This window comes from Bos grunniens, chromosome X (assembly GCF_055505025.1).
Source record: "Bos grunniens cultivar Pamir isolate PY7600 chromosome X, Bosgru_T2T1.0, whole genome shotgun sequence".
Taxonomy (NCBI): domain Eukaryota; kingdom Metazoa; phylum Chordata; class Mammalia; order Artiodactyla; family Bovidae; genus Bos; species Bos grunniens.
The window spans coordinates 2728254-2754042 of NC_141194.1; the positions used below are offsets into that span (position 1 = coordinate 2728254).

A 25789-nucleotide genomic window follows, 5' to 3' on the forward strand; every position below is an offset into this window, starting at 1 on the left:
TCCCTTGGACTGCAAGGAGATCAAATCAGTCCATTCTAAAGGAAATCAATTCTGAATATTCATTGGAAGGACTGATGCTGAAGCTGAAGTTCCAGTACGTTGGCCACCTGATGTGAAGAACTGACACATTGGAAAAGACCCTGATGTTGGGAAAGTTTGAAGGCAGGAGGAGAAGGGGATGACAGAGGATTAGATGGTCAGATGGCATCATCGACTCAAAAGACATGAATTTGAGCAAATTCTGGAAGATCGTGGAGGACTGAGGAAGTTGGTATGATACAGTTCATAGGGTCATGGAGAGTCAGACATGACATAGTGATTAAATATCAACAAGAACAATGTTACTAAGCATGAGTGTATAATTTATATTTTGTAGGGTTCTCACAGATAATTTATAACAGGCTTATGATCTGAGGTCTCGGGGTCTATCTTGAGGTGGCACATTAGTGCCATTCACTCTTTAAAAACAATTTTATAATATCTTGATCCATTCAAGGTGACATGCATGAACTCAAGGAAATCATTGTGAGTTCAACCATAAAGGCAGCTTCTATACAAAGCAATGGGTTTGCTGGCTAGCTTTGTATCTCTGAGCTCTTTATAATGGCCCTAAAAACCTTATTATTTTCACATGGCCTAAGGGAAACATGTTTGATTAAAATTTAAACACAGCAATATGTGATGACAATCCTTGCCTAAACTAAGTAGTCACACACTACATGTGTGAGAGCCACAAATTAGTAAAATTCATGCCTAAAATATTTCCCCAACTTTGATCGATAACTTCTGATATTTGAGGTTTTCTAAATGATGCTTTCATTTTTTCTTATTCCCACTATATGGTTTCCTTTGGCTGAATCATGAATGCTTCCACTGTCTTTACTCTTCTCCATTTTTGCAACCCTTTTTAGCTTGATTTTTATCCAGTGACTAAACAAGTGAGACAAAAGAAGTGCAACACTTCTTAGAAGTTCTCTTGGGGACCAGCCATTGCAGCCTTCAGGTTTGTTTGGGGGACTGTAAATTGTACCCACATCAGACCCAGTACCAGCAGTGGCCTTGATGGTGACCTGATGCCCAGAAGATAGGTTTCCTCTCACTGTCCTATCCCTTCATGAACATCACAGTCAATTCAGTGATGTTGCTATGCCCACCTTGGTGAAGCCATGGTGAACCACAGGTGGTCCCTGACAATCTGAGGACATACATAGTCTCATTTAAGCTGTCCCAACGTGAGCAAGGCTGGTGGACTCAGCGTGGCCTTGGGAAAATTGTATATTCTTGTCAGGGCTCTGAGACTCTGAAGCTGCCAGAGTCCAGCTCCAGCAGCCAGGAATTCAGCCTCAAAGGGTGAACAGTGTCAGCGAGAAGCAAGACAACATCTCAGTTTTCTTGGACTTCCTATTGATTTCAAGTTTAAGATTCTCTTTTATACTTTTACAAAAACATTAGGTCAGAGGTTTGACATTTTTAGTTCCCCCTGACCCAGATTTATTATCTCCATAAATCGTTATTGTCCTTCAAACAGAGTTCCTGCTCCAGCGATTCTCTCCGAATCAGCTTTACCATCTATTATCTACTTCTTCTTATGTGTCCTATAGTTAACTTGTGGTTACATTGTAACTCATGCTTCATTCCTCAGTTGATTTCTTATCTTTCTAAATCCTGTTTGTCCTTAACATCCTGAGCTCACTATCTCTTAAAAAGCCTTCTAGCTATAGTATCTCTAAAATTCCTAACCTCTATAAGCTATAGTAAAATATGCTAACATTACAACATTCCTTAAATCTTCAACTTCTAACTATTTTATTATTTCTAAGCCCTAAATTCAGTAAATTCCTTTGACATAAACATTTCCCTCACAAATAGGCTTCAGATATCAATCCCTCCCATGGCCTCAAGCTGTGGCCTATGTGCTCATCCTGGAACGCTCTTTTGTGAAAGTCCTTGAACAAATGTCAGTGACTAACTTTATGAATTATTTTCTGAGCACAGCTGCAGAAGGCTTTGCGCCTTCTCATGCTCCTCTCAAGAACAATAAGCACCTTAATATTTCTTTTTAGTCAATTCAGCTGAGGAGAGGAAAAAACAAGTCAGAATCTCAAGGCCTAACTCCTTCATCCTGGGTCCGTGCCTGCGGGACAAAGAGAGGGGGGGTGGGGCCGTGCCTCCATTTTGTCAGTAATGCCTAATGTGGCTCCTGACATGAAGCTGCTTTGGCTGCCTATTTTTTTTCCCCAAGCACACTAATAATTTTCAGTGTTACAGAGACTGAGCAAAGGTGTTTTCATGCTTCGGGAACACAGATGGGCATTTTTACATTCCATGTTGCTGAGTGATTGCAGGAAGGTGAGGTGGAGGCCAGGAGAGAGATAATGGACATAGAGAGTGTAGTGTGACACACAGTAGGTCAGAGATGCTTGTTGTCCAGACACTTTGGGCAGAGTGGATGCGCAGGACAGAAAGGAGGGGCAGCGTTCCAGGTGGGGAAGGAGGTCACCTCTAGGTGGTCAGTGCCTACATCAAAAGGTTGCCTGGCCTGTGCAGGCAGTCAGGAAGGTAATGAACAGAAGTTAGGTTGATTTTTGTCCTGAGAAACCAATTCCATTGGCTGGGGTAACAGAAATACAAAGTATTTTTGAACCTGGATTTGATAATATGTGTACGTTGTTTAAAACACTCTTGGGGACTTCCCTGGTGGTCCAGGGGATAAGAATCTGCCCGCCAGGGCAGGAGACATTGGTTCAATCCCTAATCCGAGAAGACCCCACACGCCTTGGGGCAACTAAGCTCATGCACCACAATTACTGGTCCTGCACTCTAGAACCCCGAGTTGCAAGTACTGAACCCCACGCATTCCAGAGCCTGTGCTCAGTAACAAAAGAAGCCACTGCAATGAGAAGCCCGCACACCACAGCTAGACTGTACTCCACAGTCACCACAAGTGGAGAAAGCCCACAGGCAGTAGGGAGGACTCAGCAAGTGAAAAAACAAAGCAGAAAAAGAATCTGTGGGGCTCATTAGAACACACGTTCTAGAAAGCATCTTGGTAAGACAGCAAGGAGTGACTGGTTAATGGTAGGAAAAGGTGAGGATGAGGAAGATTCGTTCCTCCTTTCCTTGCCGTGGTTAACGGTAGCATTCTGTGCATGCGTGGAGTGAGTGGGTCCATACACGATGGACCGTTCTTCATGCCCGCTGTGTGCCACCATAATCTAACTGACAACAAGTTAAGGCAGGGGTGTTTGTATCTTTTCTCTCTCTCACAGACTCGGGTCAAAATGAAGTTCAACTCATTAGTGGGGACGAGAACACTCTCATAGTGTATAATGTCAACGTGGATGAAGATGGCAGGGAGACAGAAATAGTGGGATTATTTGGTAGGTATGACATCCTAAAATCCTACTGGTATGCTAATGTTATATGTCCATTGACAGGACTTTCATTCAGAATATCAAGAGGTGCTGACAGTATTCAGGGTGTAAGGCCTGCATCTTTATGCTCATCGAATTAAGGATCATAGAAGGTAATCTACCAAGAAACAGGAGGCCATAGGCTGCGGAATACCACATCATCAGATATTTCAAAATGATTCCTATCTGTTGAAATTTTAAAAATGAAGTTATACTAGAATCATTTTTTAATATTTTATGTTGAATATAGGATATTAAATGTTGAAATATTTAATATTTCAACTAATTTCATCCATGGCTATAGTGAGACTGACTTTACTTCATTTTTAAATTTTTATGTATTTTTTTATTGAAAGATAGCTGCTTTACTGAATTGTGTTGTTTTCTGTCAAACATCAACATGAATCACCCATAGGTATACATGTGCTTGTGTGAAAGTTGCTCAGTCGTGTCTGATTCTTTACGGCCCCATGGACTATACAGAACATGGAATTCTTCAGGCCAGAATACTGGAGTGGGTAGCCTTTTCCTTCTCCAGGGTATCTTCCCAACTCAGGGATCAAACCTAGGTCTCCCGCATTGCATGAGGAATCTTTACCAGCAGAGCTGCAAGGGAAGCCCATAGTTATACATATGTCCCCTCCCTTTGCTACCTCCCTCCCATCTCCCTCCCCATCCCACCCCTATAGGTTGATACAGAGCCCCTGTTGGAGTTCCCTGAGATATACAGCAATTTCCAATTTTCTATCTATTTTACATATGGTCATGTAAGTTTCCATGTCACTCTCTCCATACATCTCACCATCTCCTCCCCTCTCCCCATGACCACAAGTCTGTTCTCTATGACTGTTTTTCCAATGATGCCCTGAAAATAACTTCATTATCAGTACCATCTTTCTAGATTCCTTATATATGCAGATTCTATATGTATGTTTTATACAATATCAGTTTTCTGATATACTCTAAGTCTTGGAACAGACGCTTACAAGATAAATCTTTGTCCTTTTACATGTTTCAAATGCATTCTTCTTATAAACACTGACATCACTCCCTCAAGTAAACATGCAGAGCATTGAGAACTGTGTGTGCCATGGGGACAACAGGTGTCTATTTCAGAAAAGGTTATTGGGTAGAACGGTAGGTTTACGAAAGAGTAAATCACCCCCTAGGATTAAGTGCAAAGTGGTGAATGTGTCCGTTGAAGGGGAGAAGCTTGTTTCCTATTAGCTGGGTCTAGAAACAGATATGAGTGGCAGGTACATATATGAGGAAGCTGTGAGAAGCAAGTAGGTTCCATATTAGGATGAACTCAGCCCCAATTTCTTGGAGACGCTGGCAAGTCTTTGTCATCCAGCTCCTGATGCTGAAGGGTAGGGTGTCCTACTCACCAAGTTGGACTGGGGTCAATTCTTAAGACAAAAAGCATATGTCTGTGTCGTGGCAACCATTTGAAGGTCTTAGATTATACAAGTGAACATCTGATTGGCACGTTCCATTGCTTGTTCTGTAGATTCAGGAATATCCAAGGGTTCCCGGGGGTCAAAAATTCTTCTTTTTGCTCGGTGATTTTACAGGTCTATCAGATGATGTTGATCCGAATCGCATAGAAGAGTTCAAAAACGTGGTGAGAGAAAAAGGGATTCCAGAAGAAAATATCTGGAATTTCATCTACAATGGTAACGGAATTATACTTTTCCCCCCTACCATACCATTCACCTGGTATGTAAATATCAGGAAACAAATCAACTTATTCAAAATGTCTTTTGCACAAGAAATCTCTTTTAAGATCCATTATTTTAAAAAAAGGAAGAAAGAACGAAACGTTGGCGATGCTGGGAATGTTAGTAATTGGTGGCTGTTTTATTTCTCCAATTTTGTTTTTCCCCAGACAACTGTCCACGGGAGTGAGAAGCTGTGACTCTGACTCCTTTGTAAGTAAACGTGGTCCGTTATTAACAGTGACTCCTCCAGATGAAGCAATAAGGACACACTGTTATTTAATGTGCGTGAAATGTTTGTCCCAACAATTTAAACATGTCAATAACGAGTTTTTTTGTTCCGTAATTTTGCTGCTCTTGAGCCATATTAAATTGCAAACAGTTTGGTTTATTAACGCTGAGCAGCTCTGGTGAGAAAGTCTTCTCCTGCAGGAATTTTGCAGACCAGAATCATCAGAGAGAAGCAGGAATCCACATGAGTAGGTGGAAACTGTTAGTGTTCCCAATCCGTCCTGAACTTGCAGTTGTCCCCACACATACCTCCTCTGGGAGAATTGGTATTAAAGAAAGCCCTCCTCGAAGCAGGGCTTCCCTGATAACTCAGTTGGTATAGAATCTGGCTGCAATGCAGGAGAACCCGGTTCAAATCCTGAGTCACGAAGATCTGCTGGAGACGAGAAAGGCTACCCACTCCAGTATTCTTGGGCTTCCCTTGTGGCTCAGCTAGGGAGACCTGGGTTTGATTCTTGGGTTGGGAAGATGCCTTGGAAAAGGGAAAAGTTTCTCCAGTATTCTTGCCTGGAGCATCTCCATGGACAGAGGAACCTGGTGGGCTCTAGTGCATGGGGTCACGAAGAGTTGGACATGACTGAGTAACTTTCACTTTTGCATAGATACCACTTCTGCTTGGATTCTGAAACACGACACGGATGAACTTATTTACCAAACAGAAACAGACTCACAGACATGGAGAACAGACTTGTGGTTGCCAAGTGGGAGGGGGTTGGGAAGAGAAGGACTGGGAGACTTGAGGTTGAAAAGTGAAAGTGAAAGAAAGGTTCGTTGCTCAGTCATGTTGGGCTTTCTGCGACCCCATGGTACTTAGCCCTCCAAGCTCCTCTGTCCATGGGATTCTCCAGGCAAAAATCCTGGCATGGGTCCATTCCCTTCTATACAGGATCTTACGAACACAGGGATCAAACCTGGGGTCCCCTGACTTGCAGGCAGATCCGTAACGTCTGAGAAGTTTGGGGTTAGTAGATGGAAACTATTATATACAGGACGGATAGAGAACAGGGTCCAACTGCATAGCACAGTGGACTATACTCAATACTCTATAAAACCTAAATGGGAAAAGAATCTGAAAGAGAATAGATACTAACCTTGTATGTATAATCACTTGGCTGTACACCTGAAATTAATGCAATGTTGATAATCAGCTGTGCTCTAATACTAAAAAAAGTAAAAAAAAAAAAAAAACTTCTTAAGGACCCAAAAGACAAAAGTTGCAGGGTTAGAGTTGTCTGCTCCAAATATAGAGCCTGAACATCTTTAGATGAAGCACCACCATGTACATGCATTGTGAAATCATAACTCATAGAATCAATCTGAAATGGGAAATCTCCAACCATATGTACATCCTGGGGACAATTCCACAGGGAACCTGCCATCACAGAAATGTGCAGTGTTGAGGTCCACCTGGAATTGGATATTGGATCAGCTACCAAGTCCCTGTTCCCTGGATAGACTACTGAGGCTCACCCCTGTCAACCGTCACACAGTTGACTCAACTAAACCTTTGGTTCTCTTTTATTCACCTATAGAAAGAGTCACTGAAACCAGGCACGTCCTCTTGTCCATGGAATCAAGATCAACAACACGAAGACGACTTTCCTGGTTCCTGATTAACATGATCCTGCTCTCTTCACACTCACACTCCTTCTCCAATCTCATCACTCCTTGTCACTAAATCATGTCCTGGTTTGTGTTATTTGATTGCTGAGGGTTTAAATAAATGGTAAATATCTGCCCTGCACATGCATGTCTGTGCAAAGGTCACCTCATTTAAAACACACAAATGCCCACATTAAGTGTCCAGGAAACTGTGCCTTTCATAGGACAGGTATTCATCAGAGACAATCTTTATGAAGGTTTGGTAGACATGCCCTCAGGTGTCCAGGGAAGAGGGAGAAACTAGACTAAAGCATCATGGGGCAGAGTTATGGATCCTCCACCTTACAGGCTTCTCTGATGGCTCAGATGGTAAACAGTCTGCCTGCAATGCAGACGACCCAATTTCTATCCTTGGGTGAGGAAGATCCTCTGGAAGAGGAAACGGTAACGCACTCCAATATTCCCTGCAGAATGCTATGGACAGAGGAGCCTGGTTGGCTACAATCCATAGGATCCTAAAGAGTTTGACAGGCCTGAGCAACTAACACTTTCACTTTCAGTCTACTGTATGGAAGGGGACAGTCTGATCAAGAGAAATTCCCTAACATGCATCTTATTCATCCCCAAGAAAGGAATGTACATTCCACTCACGAAGGCCTATGCACGGAAAGCACAGGATGACATTACTGCTCAGTTCAGTTCAGTTCAGTTGCTCCGTTGTATGTGACCCTTTGCGAATCCAAGAATCGCAGCACGCCAGGCCTCCCTGTCCATCACCAACTCCCGGATTTTCCCAAACTCATGTTCATTGAGTTGGTGATGCCATCCAGCCCTCTAATCCTCTGTTGTCCTCTTCTCCTCCTGCCCCCAATCCCTCCCAGCATCAGGGTCTTTTCCAATGAGTCAACTCTTTGCATGAGGTGGCCAAAGTACTGGAGTTTCTGCTTCAATATCAGTCCTTCCAATGAACACCCAGGACTGATCTCCTTTAGGATGGACTGGTTGGATCTCCTTGCAGTCCAAGGGACTCTCAAGAGTCTTCTCCAACACCACAGTTCAAAAGCATCAATTCTTAGGCGCTCAGCTTTCTCTACAGTCCAACTCTCACATCCATACATGACCACTGGAAAAAACCATAGCACTGACTAGATGGACCTATGTTGGCACAGTAATGACTCTGCTTTTTAATATGCTATTTAGGTTGGTCATAACTTTCCTTCCAAGGAGTAAGCGTCTTTTAATTTCATGGCTGCAATCACCATCTGCAGTGATTTTGGAGCCCCCCAAAAATAACGTCTGACACTGTTTCCACTGTTTCCCCATTTCCCATGAAGTGATGGGACCAGATGCCATGATCTTAGTTTTATGAATGTTAAGCTTTAAGCCAGGTTTTTCCACTCTCTTCTTTCACTTTCATCAAGAGGCTTTTTAGTTCCTCTTCATTTTATGCCATAAGGGTGGTGTCATCTACATATCTGAGGTTATTGATATTTCTCCTGGCAATCTTGATTCTAGCTTGTGTTTCTTCCAGCCCAGCATTCCTCATGATGTACTCTGCATAGAAGTTAAATAAGCAGGGTGACAATACAGCCTTGATGTACTCTTTTCCTATTTGGAACCAGTCTTTTGTTCCATGTCCAGTTCTAACTGTTGCTTCCTGACCTGCATATAGGTTTTTCAAGAGGCAGGTCAGGCGGTCTTGTATTCCCATCTCTTTCAGTATTTTCACAGTTTATTGTGATCCACATTGTCAAAAGCTTTGGCATAGTCAATAAAACAGAAATAGATGTTTTTCTGGAACTCTCTTGCTTTTTTGATGATCCAGCGGATGTTGGCAACTTGATCTCTGGTTCCTCTGACTTGTCTAAAACCAGTTTGAACATCTGCAAGTTCATGGTTCACGTATTACTGAAGCCTGGTCTGGAGAATTTTGAGCTTTACTTTACTAGAGTGTGAGATGAGTGCATTTGTGTGGTGGTTTGAGCATTCTTTGGCATTGCCTTTTTGGGATTGGAATGAAAATTGACCTTTTCTAGCCCTGTGGCCACTGCTTAGTTTTCCACATTTGCTGGCATATTGAGTGCAGCACTTTCACAGCATGATCTTTCAGGATTTGAAATAGCTCAACTGGAATTCCATCACCTCCACTAGCTTTGTTCTCATGATGCTTCCTAAGGCCCACGTGAGTTCACATTCCAGGATGTCTGGCTCTAGGTGAGTGATCCCACCACTGTGATTATCTGGGTCATGAAGATCTTTTTTGTACAGTTCTTCTGTGTATTCTTGTCACCTCTGCTTAATATCTTCTGCTTCAATTAGGGCCATACCATTTCTGTCCTTTATCGAGCCCATCTTTGCATGAAATATTCCCTTGCTATCTCTAATTTTCTTGAACAGATCTCTAGTCTTTCCCATTCTATTGTTTTCCTCTATTTCTTTGCATTGATCGCTCAGGAAGGCTTTTTATCACTCCTTGCTATTCTTTGGAACTCTGCATTCAGATGCTTATATCTTTCCTTTTCTCCTTTGCTTTTCTCGTCTCTTCTTTTCACAAGTATTTGTAAGGCGTCCTCAGACAGCCATTTTGCTTTTTTCACTTCTTTTTCTTGGGGATGGTCTTGAACTCTGTCTGGCATACAATGTCATGAACCTCTGTCCATTGTTATTCAGGCACTCTGTCTATCAGATCTAGTCCCTTAAATCTATTTCTCACTTCCACTGTATAGTCGTTAGGGATTTGATTTAGGTCATATCTGAATGGTCTAGTGGTTTCCCTACTTTCTTCATTTTAAGTCTCAATTTTGTAATAAAGAATTCATGATCTGAGCCTCAGTGAGCTCACAGTCTTGATTTATTTATTTATTTTTGCTAACTGCATAGAGTTTCTCTATCTTTGGCCTCAAAGAATATAATCAGTCTGATTTCGGTGTTGACCATGTGATTATGTCCATGTGTAGAGTCTTCTCATGTTGTTGTAAGAGGGTGTTTTCTACGACCAGTGCATTCTCTTGGCAGAACTCCATTAACTTTTCCTTGCTTCATTCTGTACTCCAAGGCCAAATTTGCCTGTTACCCCAGGTGTTTCGTGACTTTCCACTTTGCCTTCCAGGCTCTACAATGAAAAGGACATCTTTTTACGGTGTTAGTTCTAGAAAGTCTTGTAGGTCTTCACAGAACTGTTCAACTTCAGCTTCTTCCGCATTACTGGTCTGGGCATAGACTTGGATTACCGTGATATTGAATAGTTTGTCGTGGAAATGAACAGAGATCATTCTGTCATTTTTGAGACTGCATCCAAGTACTGCATCTCATATTCTTGTTGACTATGATGGCTGCTCCTTTTCTTCTAAGGGATTTTTGCCCACAGTAGTAGATATCATGGTCATCTGAGTTAAATTCACTCAATCCAGTCTATTTTAGTTTGCTGGTTCCTAAATTGTCGACCTTCACTCTTGCCACCTCCTGTTTGATCACTTCCAATGTATCTGATTCGTGGAACTATCATTCCAGGTTCCTATGCAATATTGCTCTTTACATCATTGGACATTGCAAGCATCATCAGTCACATCTACAACAGGGTGCTGTTTTTGCTTTGGCTCCATCTCTTTATTCTTTCTGCAGTTATTTCTCCACTGAAATCCAGTAGTATATTGGGCACCTACTGACCTGGGGAGTTGATCTTTCAGTGCTGTATCTTTTTGCCTTTTCATACTGTTCATGGAGTTCTTTAGGCAGGAATACGGGGGTGGTTTGCCATTCCCTTCCGAGTGGACCACATCTTGTCTTATCTCTCCACCATGACCTGTCCATCTTGGGCGGCCCTACACGGCACAGCTCATTGTTTCACTGAATTAGACAAGGCTGTGGTCCATGAGATTAGATTGTTTAGTTTTCTATGGTTGTGGTGTTTAGTCTATCTGCCTTCTGATGGAGAAGTATCAGAGGCTTATGAACTTTTCCTGAAGGGATAGACTCACTGAGGCTAATAGCAGGTCTTGTTCTGATCCTGTTTAGTCCTGAGGTCCTGTTTAGTAAATCTTTAATCCAATTTTCTGTTGATGGGTGGAGATGTCTTCCTTCCCTGATATTTACCTGGGGCCAAACTAAGGTGGAAGTAATGAAGATAATGATGACCTCCCTCAAAGGATCCCATGCATGTACTGCTAGAGTCCCTGTGTTTAACCATGTAGCGGGCCTCCACCAACCCACACCTTCACCTGCCAGAGACTCCTACACTCATGGGCAAGTCCAGGACAGTCTCCTGTGGTGTCACTGTTCCTTTCTCCTGGGTCCTGGTGCACAAATTACTCCAAGAGTCTATTTTCTAGTCCTCTGTAAGTTCTGGCAACTCTATGATGGGGTTAATGGTGACCTCCTCCAAGAGGACTTATGCCATACCCACAGTCAAAGCCCCTGTGCCTTGACACTCCCAGAACGATCCTTCTGATGAAGCAGAATGGTTACTGCCCTCTTTTTCCACAAGATTGTGGAATGGACTTTGACAGTGGGCAACTGGAGTGAAGAACCAAAGGTGACTCCGTGTTGGAACTGTTTCTTTGGCTTGCTTGTTGTTGCCATTGTTATTATAATCATACATCATGGCCTGCCTCAGAAGACCCTACCCTTCAGCCTGACTGCTAACGTGCCTTTTCTCAGCTCACAGGGAGATAAACTGACCCTGCCCAGCTATGAAAAGAAGAAATTAACACACACATTCCAAAGGCTGGCCCACTGAGATGTACTGCAAGACCGAAAATCCTTTGTACTTTAGCTCCTCACTGTCTCTAGCTCTCTGTTCTGCCTTTTGACTTTAGTTTGTCATCACTTCTCTCCCTCTGGCTCTATAAAAGAACCTGGCCTCCAGACCCTGACGAGATGGTTACCTTGAGACATTAGTCTGCCATCTTCTCAGCCGACTGTCCAAAGAAAGTCATATTCCTTGCCTCCCCACCTTTCTCGGGTTCACTGGTCTGTCAGTTGCACAACTAAAGAGTCCATATGCCATAACTAAAGATCCCAGCTATGACAAAACAAAGATTTTGTGTGCTGCAACTAAGACCCGGCACAGACAGATAAATAAATAAATATAATAAATATTTTTTGTAATAAAAGTTATATACACAGTTACTTTGTTTAAAACACTGGGCCTGTGTTTTATTGTCTAAACTTTAGACTCTAACTACATTTCAACTTTGGTCATGTACCCTTGAGGGAACCTGGAATTTTGAGTGGCCAAGATCAATAGCCTCCTGGCACTGTTTAGTTAGCAGTTGCTCTTCTAAGATGTAAAAGCAGTGGTTATAGAAAAAAAGAGACTAGTAAAACAAAATTAATAACCTGTTGTTAGAGACTTCTCAGTAACAAAAACCAGAATAAATTTGAGGAGACAACAGGAAAATGTACCAAACAGTACCTAGCGTTATTTGGAGGGAGTTACAGCAGTAATGTTTTTGTAAGATGGTGATGTTTTTAGTTATTCCTCTATTGCCTACATTTTGACCAATATTACTGAGAGTTGGAATTAAAGGGCATATGCGTCCTTTCAGTACAAAGCAATCGGATTTTTTTTTTTCTTTTTATCAGTTACCTTAAGAATGAAAACTTTTTTCCTTTCTATTCTATCTTTTAATTGGTGGAGAATGCTTTACAATGTTGTCTTGGCTTCTGCCACACAACAATGCAAATCAGCCATAATTATTATTAATCACCTCCTTTTTGAGCCCTCTCCCCTCACCCATCTCACCCCTCCAGGTCATCACAGAGTGTGTTTCTGGGCTCTCTGTGTTTCAGCAACTTCTCACCAGCTCCATATGATTTGCAGGGAAGGAACACAGATGCAGATACAGAGAACAGACTAGTGAACACAGTGAGGGAAGAAGAGTGCTAAGACCAGTGGAAACCAACATGATTATTACAACTGTTGCAATATCTCTTAGAAGAACTAGCGCCTAATCTCCCCTTGATTGGCAGTCAGAAAGGTCTTCCTAAGATGGGATGGTCCTAGGATACTCTCCCAGGGGACACATGTTGGTAAGAGTCCAAAAGGAAAACCTGGGAATGCTGGGGGTACAAAAGTAGAGATGGAAGGCTGATGATGAGATGATAAGGGGTGTAAGCTGGGATCACATGACTACTCAAATTTATCGGAATCAGGGACTTCTCTGGTGGTCCAGTGGTTAGGATTCTGCCCTTTCCCTGCACAGAGTACAGGGTCCATACGGGTTTCAGCCACATTGGAGAACTAAGAACCTGCATGCTGCATGGTGTAGCCAAGATAAAGAAACAAACAAACCAAAAAAAAAAAAAAAGGAAAATTAGTATCTTGATCAAAGACCAAATAGAGGAAATGGTTTCAGGATATTCTGAGACATGAAAACATTCTATCATGCAGACGTCACAGCTGAAAATACAACAGGATAATATACAGATGAATGTTTGAACAGAAGAGATAGCATGGTATTGCAACTGACACAGAAGAGAATAAAAGGAAAAAATAGAGATACTATTGTCAGTCCACGTGAACATGAAGGAAAGTGATCCTCTGAGGTTGTGAGCTGAGGACACCCTCGAGACGGCAAGCTCTCCTCAAAGGTCTGCTGCTGCTGCTAAGTCGAGTTATCGTGTCCAACTCTGTGCGATCCCATAGACGGCAGCCAACAGGTTCCTCTGTCCCTGGGATTGTCCAGGCAAGAATACTGGAGTGGGTTGACATTTCTTTCCAATCATGAAAGTGAAAAGTGAAGGTGAAGTCGCTCAGTAGTGTCGGACTCGTAGCGACCCCATGGACTGCAGCCTACCAGGCTCCTCCATCCATGGGATTTTCCAGGTGAGAATACTGGAGTGGGGTGCCACTGCCTTCAACCCAAATGAAGGATTCTGAGCTCTGATCTGTCCCAGGAGCAGGCAGCACTGGATCAGTTCTCACTTAGCTGACTCAGAAACCCTAAAACTCATCATTTCTTCATTTCTATACTCAGAACAAAATTAATCTTTTAATGTGTTTATTTGATAGATTACCATGAATGAAGATGAAAGTGAGTAAAATTTGATTAAAAAAAAAATACCAAAAAAATGACTCACTGTTTTAGTGACCTTGAGTTACAAAATTTATTTTTTCCATTCAAAATTATAAAAATGGCAAGAACCGCTGTCCAGCTTTTTTGCTCACTGGGAGAAACAACTGAGTTAGTGAGTAAATATTATATTACAGATGAAATGAGTAAAAGGGTGTCTGGAGAGAAATCACTGAAAATAAACTACTGATGTGCCTTCTTCAGGTGACTTTAAGCAGCATTTTACCAGATCGTCCTCTTAGTACTTAGGAGGAAAAAGCCCACATTGGGGCAGGAGAAGGTGATAAATGCTTTGTGCTGACCTGCTCCCCACCTCAGAATAAAAGGATTCTTCCAAGGGTCTCTGAGGAAAGAGTGTTCCCTTGGCTAAACCACACCGTCAATCTTTACTTTTAAAAGATAAATGTTACACTATCTCTTCCACGTTAATTGAACCATGCAGAAGTGAGGGTTATGTACCTTGGACAGCTCATCTCATTTTGGATCTCATGATAAACAGGAAAATAAATAATTGTCCCCTTGCAATACTGGATGTACTGCAATTTCTCACTTTAAAGGTCAAATGCCCACATCCACATATGCTTCTCTTAAAACAAATATTATTAAATGACAGAATGCCAGAAAAGTTTATCTCTGCCAACCAGGATACTGAAGGTGCCTTCTGTTGTAACTGTGATCATATGAGGAACAACCATTGGTTCATGTTGTGTCACGCCAACACATGAAGGTTATAAAAGTGGCAGCGATTTTGCATCCTCTCCAACCACTGGGACACCTTCAGCTTCTATGGAATAAGGGTCTTGAGAGTCAACAAGATGGAGGTTCTGCTGTTCAGTCTTGTCCTTGGTCTGCTTTCTGCCAGTCAAGGTGAAGCTCAGGGAGATGCCTCACAGGTACCAAAGGCATTTGAACGGTGGTCCAGGCTTGGGAGGAGATCTTAGCGTGTATCGATGTGAGTGTCCCTTTCGAGGTTTGGTCATGTGGACTGCTAGTCTAGCCATTTCTCTGCAACTGAAAAATTGCTCCATTCACTGGAGCAATTCACTCTACACCTGCTGTTTGTGATGTCTGTATCATCTCTACCATCCATTCATTGGCTCTCATGTATGTTCACTACTCTTGTACAACGGAAGGAAGATCACCCAGCTGTTGGATTAGGGCTCTTGCATTTGACAAGATAGCTCAAGCTATCTTGGTAATACCTCAATTATTTCCTTTATCTAACATGAGTTTTCACAAGATTTTATGCCTAGGGCTGTGTTCATAAAGATAGGTAAGTTCTGCTAAGTGAAAGGGCAGGGAAACTCCTGAGGGATGATGTTGGGCAGAATTTACAGAGATGGACTAAGATTTCTGAAGGGAATTTACTTTTAGTTCACAGGAAGATGGTTAACCCATTACACGGCAGCCAATAACATAGAGAAGATCACTGAGGGCGTGCCATTCCACGTTTTCATGCGTTACATTGAATTTGATGAAGAAAATGGCACAATACTGATGCACTTTTATGTCAAGTAAGTAAAAATCACCCAAAAGGAAAACACCTATAAACCCCAGCCTGAGGGAGGGTGTCTCTTCCCTGTCTGCAGGGAGCTGTCTGGGTGGTAGAGGAAGACTCCCTGAGCTGTGGGGCTGGGCAAGGTCTGTGAGCTTTGGGGAGGGTAGTTCCACCATGAGCCTCCAGGGAATGTCCTGAAAATTCTGCTTAGAGGGAGCACCCAGAAGGACCACTGGCCTCAACTCATTAATGTAATGAGGGACACGGCAGAGGGAAGAGGCTCATGTCCTTGAGCCCACAGTCCCCACCAGGGCCTTGCCCCATTCCTGCAGAATGTGTAGGAGATGGTTCCCACTGAGCACAGAAGTGACATCAAGGGGAGTGCGCCCAGTGAGCTCTGCCCTCAGGCACAGGAGGTGCACGCCAGGCCTCCCTGTCCATCACCAACTCCTGGAACTTCTCAAACTCGTCCATTGAGTCAGTGATGCAATCCAACATCTCATCCTCTGTCGTCCCCTTCTCCTCCTGCCCTCAATCTTTTCCTGATTCAGGGTCATTTCCAAGGAGTCAGTTCTTTGCATCAGGTGGCCAGAGTATTTGAGTTTCAGCTTCAGCATGAGTCTTTCCAATGAATATTCAGGACTGATTTCCTTTAGGATGGACTGCTTGGGTCTCCTTGCAGTCCTAGGGACTCTCAAGAGTCTTCTGCAACACCACATTTCAAAAGCATGAATACTTCAGCACTCAGCTTTCTTTAGAGTCCAAGCCTCACATCCATGTATGACTACTGGAAAAACCATAGCCTTGACTAGATTGACCTTTGTTGGCCAAGCAATGTCTCTGCTTTTCAATATGCTGTCTAGGTTGGTCATAACTTTCCTTCCAAGGAGTAACCATCTTTTAATTTCATAGCTGCAATCACCATCTGCAATGATTTAGGAGCCCCCCAAAAAATAAAGTCAGCCACTGTTTCCACTGTTTCCCCCTCTATCGGCCATGAAGTGATGGTACTGAATGCCATGAACTTATTTTTCTGAATTTTGAGCTTTAAGCCAACTTTTTCACTCTCCTCTTCCACTTTCATCAGGGAACTTTCATTTAGTTCCTCTTCACTTTCTGCCATAAGGGTGGTATCAGTTGCATATCTGAGATGATTGATATTTCTCCGCAATCTTGATTCCGGCTCGTGCTTCTTCCAACCCAGTGTTTCTCATGATGTACTCTGCATATAAGTTAAGTTATCATGGTGACGATATGCAGCCTTGACGTACTCCTTTTACTATTTGGAACCAGTCTGTTGTTCCACGTCCAGTTCTAACTGTTGCTTCCTGACCTGCATACAGATTTCTCAAGAGGCAAGTTAGGTGGTCTGGTATTCTCATCTCTTTCAGAGTTTCCCACCGTTTATTGGGATCCACACAGTCAAAGGTGTTGTCATAGTCAATAAAACAGAAGTAGATGTTTTTCTGGAACTCTCTTGCTTTTGTGATGATCTAATGGATGTTGGCCATTTGATCTCTGGTTCCTCTGCCTTTTTAAAGTCCAGCTTGATCATCTGGAAGTTCACAGTTCATGTACAGTTGAAGCCTGGCTTGGAGAACTGTGAGCATTACTTTACTAGCATGTGAGATGAGTGCAATTGTGCAGTAGTTTGAACATTCTTTGGCATTGCCTTTCTTTGGGATTGGAATGAAAATTGCCGTTTTTTAGTCCTGTGGCCACTGGTGAGTTTTCCAAATTTTCTGTCATATTGAGTGCAGTTCTTTCACAGCATCATCTTTTAGGATTTGAAATAGCTTAACTGGAATTCCATCACCTCCACTAGCTTTGTTCGTAGTGATGTTTCCTAACGCCCACTTGACTTCACATTCCAGGATGTCTGGCTCTAGGTGAGTGATCACACCATCGTGATTATCTGGGTCGTGAGGATCTTTTTTGTAGTTTTTCTGTGTATTCTTGCCATGTCTTCTTAATATCATCTGCTTCTGTTATGCCCATACCATTTCTGTCCTTTACTGAGCCCATCTTTGCATGAATATTCCTTTGATAGACCTTATTTTCTTAAAGAAATCTCTAGCCTTTCCCATTGTACTGTTTTCCTCTATTTCTTTGCATTGGTCGCTGGGGAAGGCTTTCTTATCTCTCCTTGCTATTCTCTGGAATTCTGCATCCAAATGGGAACATCTTTCCTTTTCTCCTTTGCTCTTTGCTTCTCTTCTTTTCACAGCTATTTGTAGGCCTCCTCAGACAGAATTTTGCTTTCATCTTTCAGTCTCCTATCTTTTTGCCTTTTCATACTGTCTTTTTCTTCACTCATCATTAAATGTCTACCCCTAGAGCCGTAGGTAAGAGCAGATCTGCATTTTGTAAACTTTTCTGGCTCTTCACATGAGAAAAGTATATACACTGTGAATCATTTCCCCCACCTTCTATCACTCAGCACAATGTTTAAAACAGTTATCAGTGTCTGCATATGCAAGGAATCACATATTCACGCCAAATGAAAGGAGTTTGTCTGCCCAGATAAAATTTTGTGTATTTGAAGTTATATTGGATAATTGTTGTATTCCAACTTTGTGGATGTTTTTCAGTGATTTCAATGCATTTCAATTCCTTAATGACTAAGAGGGCTTCCTTGATAGCTCAGTTGGTAAAAAAAAACAAAAACAAAAACAAAAACAAAAAAAACCTACCTGCAATGCAGGAGACCCAGATTCAATCTCTGGGTTTGCAAATTCCCCTGGAGAAGGAAATAGCAACCCACTCCAGTCTTCTTGCCTGGAGAATCCCACGGACAGAGGAGGAGACTGGTGGGCTACTGGCCATGGGGTCGCAGAGAGTGGGACACCACTGAGTGAGAAACACTTTCACTTTCATTGTCTAATGAATCACTGCCTGGGTTGTGACAACGCCCAAGGTTTGCCAAGACGGCTATGCCTCTCAGTTTTCAGAAACTATATATATACAGGAAAAGTTCATTCTTTTTCTTTCTTCCTAAAATTCTGGTATTCTCCATGTTTACTGGCTGTAAACATGACCTGTTTGTATCTGCAGGTTATCTTTGCAACTACTCGTCAGATTTAGTGTGTAGAAAATCCATCCTTGTCACTTGAATGTGACTGGATCTGAGACAACATATTTTGTCTTTTGAAGGTCAGATTGTTCACCAGCACTGAGGTGATACCTGACACATATTCTTGGGTGTCATACAGAAAGAATCCTAATTATACATCAACTTTTTATTATCTTAATCAACCAGCTTGAATATGTTTTTTTTTTTTTTTTTTTTAAGGGAGAATGGAGAATGCATAGAAAAATATGCCTCAGGCACAAAGGAAGAAAACTTTTATGCTGTGGACTGTAAGTATGAATGTTTCTCTGGAAAGAGTACATGCAGGTAGAAATTTTGGTCTCAATTTTCTTCAATAACCCCATACACCTGAATTCTACTCCTACTAAAAATCAGAGGTCAGGGAGTGGAACGTCTCCCTTCAATGGAGTGTACCCAAATGAGACCAGATCCAGACATCCTAGACTGTGAAGTTAAGAGGACCTTACGAAGCATTATATAAAAAATGCTAGTAGAGGTGACAGAATTCAAGCTGTGCTCTTTAAAATCCTAAACAATAATGCTGTTAAAGGGCTGCAAGCAATGTGTCAGCAATTTTGGAAAACTTGGCCGTGGCCACAGAACTGGAAAAATCAGTTTCCGTCTCAATCACAAAGAAGGAAAATGACAAAGAATGTTCAAACTACCACACCATTGTGCTCATTTCTCATGTGAGCAAGGTAGTGGTAAAAATGCTACAAGTTAATTTTCAGTGGTACATGATCAGACAACTTCCAGCCGTATAAGCATGATTTAGAAAAGGCAGATGAACTGGATCAAATTGTCAACATTCACTGGGTCATGGAGAAAACAAGGCAATTCTGGAAAAAAACAATTTTTTTTTCTGCTTCCTTGACTATGGTAAAGCTTTTGACTGTGTGCATCACAACAAAGTGTAGAAAATTCTAAAAGATATGGGAATACCAGATTGCCTTACCTGGCTCCAGAGAAAGCTGTATGTGGATCAGTCAGCAACAGTGAGAACTGGACGTGGAACAACAGACTGGTTCCAAATTGGGAAAAGAGTACAAGATATCCTCATGCAGCTTCTATGACTTACATGCAGAGCACGTCATGCTAAACACCAGACTGGATGAAGACAAGCTGGAATCAAGATTGCTGGCAGAAATATCAACAGCATCAGATACACAGATGATACCACTTTAATGGAGAAAGTGAGGAGGAACTAAAGAGTCTCATGATGACAGTGAAAGAGGAGACTGAAAAAGCTGGTCTGAAACTCAACATTCAAAAACACGAAGATCATGGCATCTGGTCCCCTCACTTTACAGCAAATAGAAAGTGGAAAGAGTGGAAGCAGTGACAGGTTTTATCTTCTTGGGCTCCAAAATCACTGCGGATTGTGACTGCATCCACAAAATTAAAGGTAATTTGTATTTGGAAGGTAAGCTATGACAACCCAAGAAAGCTTATTAAAATGCAAAGACATCACTTTGCCAACAAAGATCCATTTACTCAACAGTATTTTTTTTTCCCCTAGTTATGTATGGATTTGAGAGTTGGACCATAAAGAAGGCTGAGAACCAAAGAACTTATACTTTTGAAAGGTGGTGCTGGAGAACACTCTTGAGAGTCCCTTGGACTGCAAGGAGATCAAATCAGTCCATTCTAAAGGAAATCAGTTCTGAATATTCATTGGAAGGACTGATGCTGAAGCTGAAGTTCCAGTACGTTGGCCACCTGATGTGAAGAACTGACACATTGGAAAAGACCCTGATGTTGGGAAAGTTTGAAGGCAGGAGGAGAAGGGGATGACAGAGGATTAGATGGTCAGATGGCATCATCGACTCAAAAGACATGAATTTGAGCAAATTCTGGAAGATCGTGGAGGACTGAGGAAGTTGGTATGATACAGTTCATAGGGTCATGGAGAATCAGATATGACATAGTGATTAAATATCAACAAGAACAATGTTACTAAACATGAGTGTATAATTTATATTTTGTAGGGTTCTCACAGATAATTTATAACAGGCTTATGAACTGAGGTCTCAGGGTCTATCTTGAGGTGGCACGTTAGTGTCATTCACTTTTTAAAAACAATCTTATAATATCTTGGTCTATTCAAGGTGAGATGGATGAAATTGAACTCAAGGAAATCATCGTGATTTCAACCATAAAGGCAGCTTCTATACAAAGCAATGGGTTTGCTGGCTAGCTTTGTATCTCTGAGCTCTTTATAGTGGCCCTAAATAACCTTATTATTTTCACATGGCCTAAGGGAAACATGTTTGATTAAAATTTAAACACAGCAATATGTGATCACAATCCTTGCCTAAACTAAGTAGTCACACATTACATATGTGAAAGCCACAAATTAGTAAATTCATGCCTAAAATATTTCCCCAACTTTGATCGATAACTTCTGATATTTGAGGTTTTCTAAATGATGCCTTCATTTTTTCTTATTCCCACTATATGGTTTCCTTTGGCTGAATCATGAATGCTTCCACTGTCTTTACTCTTGTCCATTTTTGCAACCCTTTTTAGCTTGATTTTTATCCAGTGACTAAACAAGTGAGACAAACAGAAGTGCAAGACTTCTTAGAAGTTCTCTTGGGGACCAGCCATTGCAGCCTTCAGGTTTGTTTGGGGGACTGTAAATTGTACTCACATCAGACCCAGTACCAGCAGTGGCCTTGATGGTGACCTGATGCCCAGAAGATAGGTTTCCTCTCACTGTCCCATCCCTTCATGAACATCACAGTCAATTCAGTGATGCTGCTATGCCCACCTTGGTGAAGCCATGGTGAACCACAGGTGGTCTCTGATAATCTGAGGACAGGCGCAGTCTCATTTAAACTGTCCCAACGTGAGCAAGGCTGGTGGACTCAGCGTGGCCTTGGGAAAATTGCATATTCTTGTCAGGCCTCTGAGACTCTGAAGCTGCCAGAGTCCAGCTCCAGCAGCCAGGGATTCAACCTGAAGGTGTGAGCAGTGTCAGTGAGAAGCAAGACAGCCTCTCAGTTTTCTTGGACTGCCTATTTATTTCAAGTTTAAGATTCTCTTTTATACTTTTACAAAAACATTAGGTCAGAGGTTTGCCATTTTCACTTCCCCCTCACCAGGCTTTTTATCTCCATAAATCATTACTGTCCTTCAAACAGATTTCCTGCTTCAGTGATTCTCTTGGAATCAGCTTTACCATCTATTATCTACTTCCTCTTATGTGTCCTGTAGTTAACTTGTGATTACATTGTAACTCATGCTTCATTCCTCAGTTGATTTCTTATCTTTCTAAATCCTGTTTGTCCTTAACATCCTGAGCTCACTATCTCTTAAAAAGGCTTTAGCTATAGTATCTCTAAAATTCCTAACCTCTATAAGCTATAGTAAAATATGCTAACATTACACTATTCCTTAAATTCCTTCTTCAACTTCTAACTATTTTAATTATTTCTAAGCCCTAAATTCAGTAAACTGCTTTGCCATAAATATTTTCCTCACAAATAGGCTTCAGATATCAATCCCTCCAATGGACTCAAGCTGCAGCCTATGTGCTCATCCTGGAATGCTTTTTTGTGAAAGTCCTTGAACAAATGTCAGTGACTAACTTTATGAATTATTTTCTGAGCACAGCTGCAGAGGCTTTGTGCTTTCTCATGCTCCTCTCAAGAACAATAAGCACCTTAATATTCCTTTTCAGTGAACTCAGCCGAGGAGAGGAAAAAAGAAGTCAGAATCACAAGGCCTAACTCCTTCATCCCGGGTCCATGCCTGCGGGAGAAAGAGAGGGGGTTGGGGCCATGCCTCCATTTGGTCACTAATGCCTAATATGGCTCCTGACATGAAGCTGGTTTGGATGCCTTTTTTTTTTTTTTTCCCCCAAGCACACTAATAATTTTCAGTGTTACAGAGACTGAGCAAAGGTGTTTGCATGCTTCGGGAACCCAGATGGGCATTTTTACATTCCATGTTGCTGAGTGATTGCAGGAAGGTGAGGTGGAGGCCAGGAGAGAGATAATGGACATAGAGTGTAGTGTGACACACAGTAGGTCAGAGATGCTTCTTGTCCAGACACATGGGGCAGAGTGGATGGGCAGGACAGAAAGGAGGGGCAGCGTTCCAGGTGGGGAAGGAGGTCACCTCTAGGTGGTCAGTGCCTACATCAAAAGGTTTCCTGGCCTATGCAGGCAGTCAGGAAGATAATGAACACAAGTTAGGTTGATTTTTGTCCAGAGAAACCAATTCCACGGCTGGGGTAAGAGAAATACAAAGTATTTTTGAACCTGGATTTGATAATATGTGTATGTTGTTTAAAACACTCTTGGGGACTTCCCTGGTGGTCCAGGGGATAAGAATCTGCCCGCCAGGGCAGGAGACATTGGTTCAATCCCTAATTCGAGAAGATCCACGACTAAGCTCATGCATCACAACTACTGGTCCTGTACTGTAGTTGAAGCCCGAGCTGCAACTACAGAAGCTCATGCTCTCCAGAGCCTGTGCTCAGCAAAAAGAGAAGCCACGGCCTGCACACCACCCCTAGACTGTACTCCACAGTCACCACAAGTGGAGGAAGCCCACGGGCAGCAGGGAAGACTCAGCAAGTCAAAAATAAATAAATAAACAGAAAGAGAATCTGTTAGGTTTATCAGAACACACGTTCTGTCCAGCATCTTAGTAAGAGAGCAAAGAGTGACTGGCTAATTGTGGGAAAAGGTGAGGATGAGGAAAATTCGTGCCTCCTTTCCTTGCCATGGTTAACAGTAGCATTCTGTGCAGGCATAAAGCGAGTGGGTCCATACATGATGGACCGTTCTTCATGCCCATCTTGTGTCACAATAATCTAAGTGACAACAAGGTAAGGTGCGGCTGTTTCTATCTTTTCTCTCTCTCGTAGACGCGGGTCACAATGAATTTCAACTCATTCGGGGGGATGCGAACTCTCTCTTGACGCATACTGTCAACGTGGATGGAGATGGCAAGGAGACAGAACTGGTGCAATTATTTGGTAGGTATGACATCCTGTAATTCCCATAACCATTGTCATGTAACATGTACACTGTCAGCACTTTCATTCAGAATATCAGGAGGTGCTGACAGTATTCTATATTCAGGGTGTAAGGCCTGCATCTTTATGCTCACTGAATTAAGGATCCTGGAGGTAATCCACCAAGAAACAGGGGGCCATAACACATCATCAGACATTGCAAAATGTTTCCTATCTGTTGAAATTTTTTAAAATGAAGTTTTACTAGAATATTTTTACACATGTCAACAAATTTCAAGCTATGTCTATAATGAGGCTGACTTTATTTCATGTTTAAATTTTTATTTATTTTTTAATTGAAGAGTAACTGCTTTATAGATTGTACTGTTTTCTGCCAAACATCCACATGAATCAGCCATAGGTATACATATGCTTGTGTGAATGTTGCTCAGTCATATCTGACTCTTGGTGACCCCATGGACTCTTGGTGACCCCAGGGATTCTTCAGGCCAGAATACTGGAATGGGTAGCCTTTCCCTTCTCCAGGGTAACTTCCCAACCCAGGGATCAAGCCCAGGTCTCCCAGACTGCATGAGGATTCTTTACCAGCAGGGTCACAAGGGAAGCCCAGAGGTATACACATATCCCCTCCCTTTTGAAACTCCCACCGATCTCCCTCCCCATCCACCCCACACCCAAGGTTGATACAGAGCCCCTGTTTGAGTTCCCTGAGACATACAGCAAATTTCCATTGGCTTTCTATTTTACATATGGACAAGTCAGTCTCCATGTTACTCTCTCCATACATCTCACCATCTCCTCCCCTCTCCCCATGTCCATAAGTCTCTTCTCTATAACTGTTTCTCCATGGATGCCCTGCAAATAAATTCATTATCAGTACCATCTTTCTAGATTCCATATATATGCAGATCCTATATGTATGTGTTAGTATATGATATCAGTTTTCTGATGCATTGAAGTCTTGGAACAGACACTTATAAGATAAATCTTTGTCTTTTTCCAAGTTTCAAATGCATTGTTTTTATGAACATTGACATCACCCCCTCAAGGCACTGAGAGGTGTGTGTTCCATGGGGACAACAGGGGTCTATTTGAGAAAGGTTATTGGGTCGAACGGTAGGTTCATGAAAGAGTAAATTGCCCCCTGTTATTATGTGTGATGAGGTGAATGTGTCCGTGGAAGGGGACAAAGGTGTTTCCTACTAAGCTTGGTGTAGAAACAGATATGAGTGACAGGTACGTATGTGAGGAAGGTGAAAGAAGCAAGTAGATTCCATATTAGGATGGACTGAGCCCCAAAGTCATGAAGATCCTGGCAAGTCTTTGTCGTCCAGCTCCTGATGCTGAGGAGTATGGTGTCCTACTCTCCAAGTTGGACTGGGCTCAATTCTTAAGACAGAAACCACATGTGTGTGTCGTGGGAAGCATTGAAAGCTCTTAGATTACACAAGTGAACATCTGATTGTCAAGTTCCGTTTCTTGTTCTGTAGATTTAGAAATTTCAGTGGGTTCCCAGGGGTCAACAGTTCTGTTTTTCTGCACGGTGATTTTACAGGCAAAGGAAATAATGTTGAACCGGAATACAAAGAGGAGTACTACAACACAGTGAGAGAAAAGGGGATTCCAGAAGAAAATATCCTGAACTTCATCGATAATGGTAAAGGAATTATACTTTTCCCCTGACCATACTATTCAACTGGTGTGTAAAAATCAGAAAACAAGTCAACTTATTCAAAATTTCTTCTTCCACAAGTAATCTCTTTTAAGATCAGTTATTACAAGAAAGAAAGAAAGGAAGGAAGGAGGGGAGAAAGAAACAAAAGTTGGAAATGCTGAGGAATGTTAGTAATCAGTGGCTCTTTTATTTCTCCCATTTTGTTTTTCCCTAGATAACTGTCCAGAGGAGTGAACAAAAGTAACTCTGACACTTTTGTAAGTAAACATGATCTATTATTAATGCTGCCCCTTTCAGATGAAGCAATAAGGTCACACTGTTATTTCATATGTGTGAAATGTTTGTTCCAACAATGTAAATGTGTCACTGAAGATTTTTTTTTGTTCCATAATTTCACTGCTCTTGAGCCATATTATTGCCAACAGTTTGGTTGATTAA

General features: G+C 42.0%; 1 protein-coding gene across 1 annotated transcript in view; it reads left to right on the forward strand.

Annotated features, from left to right (window-relative positions):
* The window catches only part of LOC147339702 (lipocalin Cav p 3.0101-like), a 56974-nt gene extending 31389 nt beyond the window's left edge, over positions 1–25585 (forward strand). The window contains exons 6-10 of the mRNA XM_086388849.1: positions 3270–3380; positions 4988–5089; positions 23566–23676; positions 25232–25333; positions 25566–25585. Of these exons, the coding sequence (XP_086244975.1) occupies positions 3270–3380; positions 4988–5089; positions 23566–23676; positions 25232–25333; positions 25566–25585 (446 nt within the window). The remainder of the gene's footprint in view (positions 1–3269; positions 3381–4987; positions 5090–23565; positions 23677–25231; positions 25334–25565) is intronic.
* Positions 25586–25789: the final 204 nt, after the last annotated feature.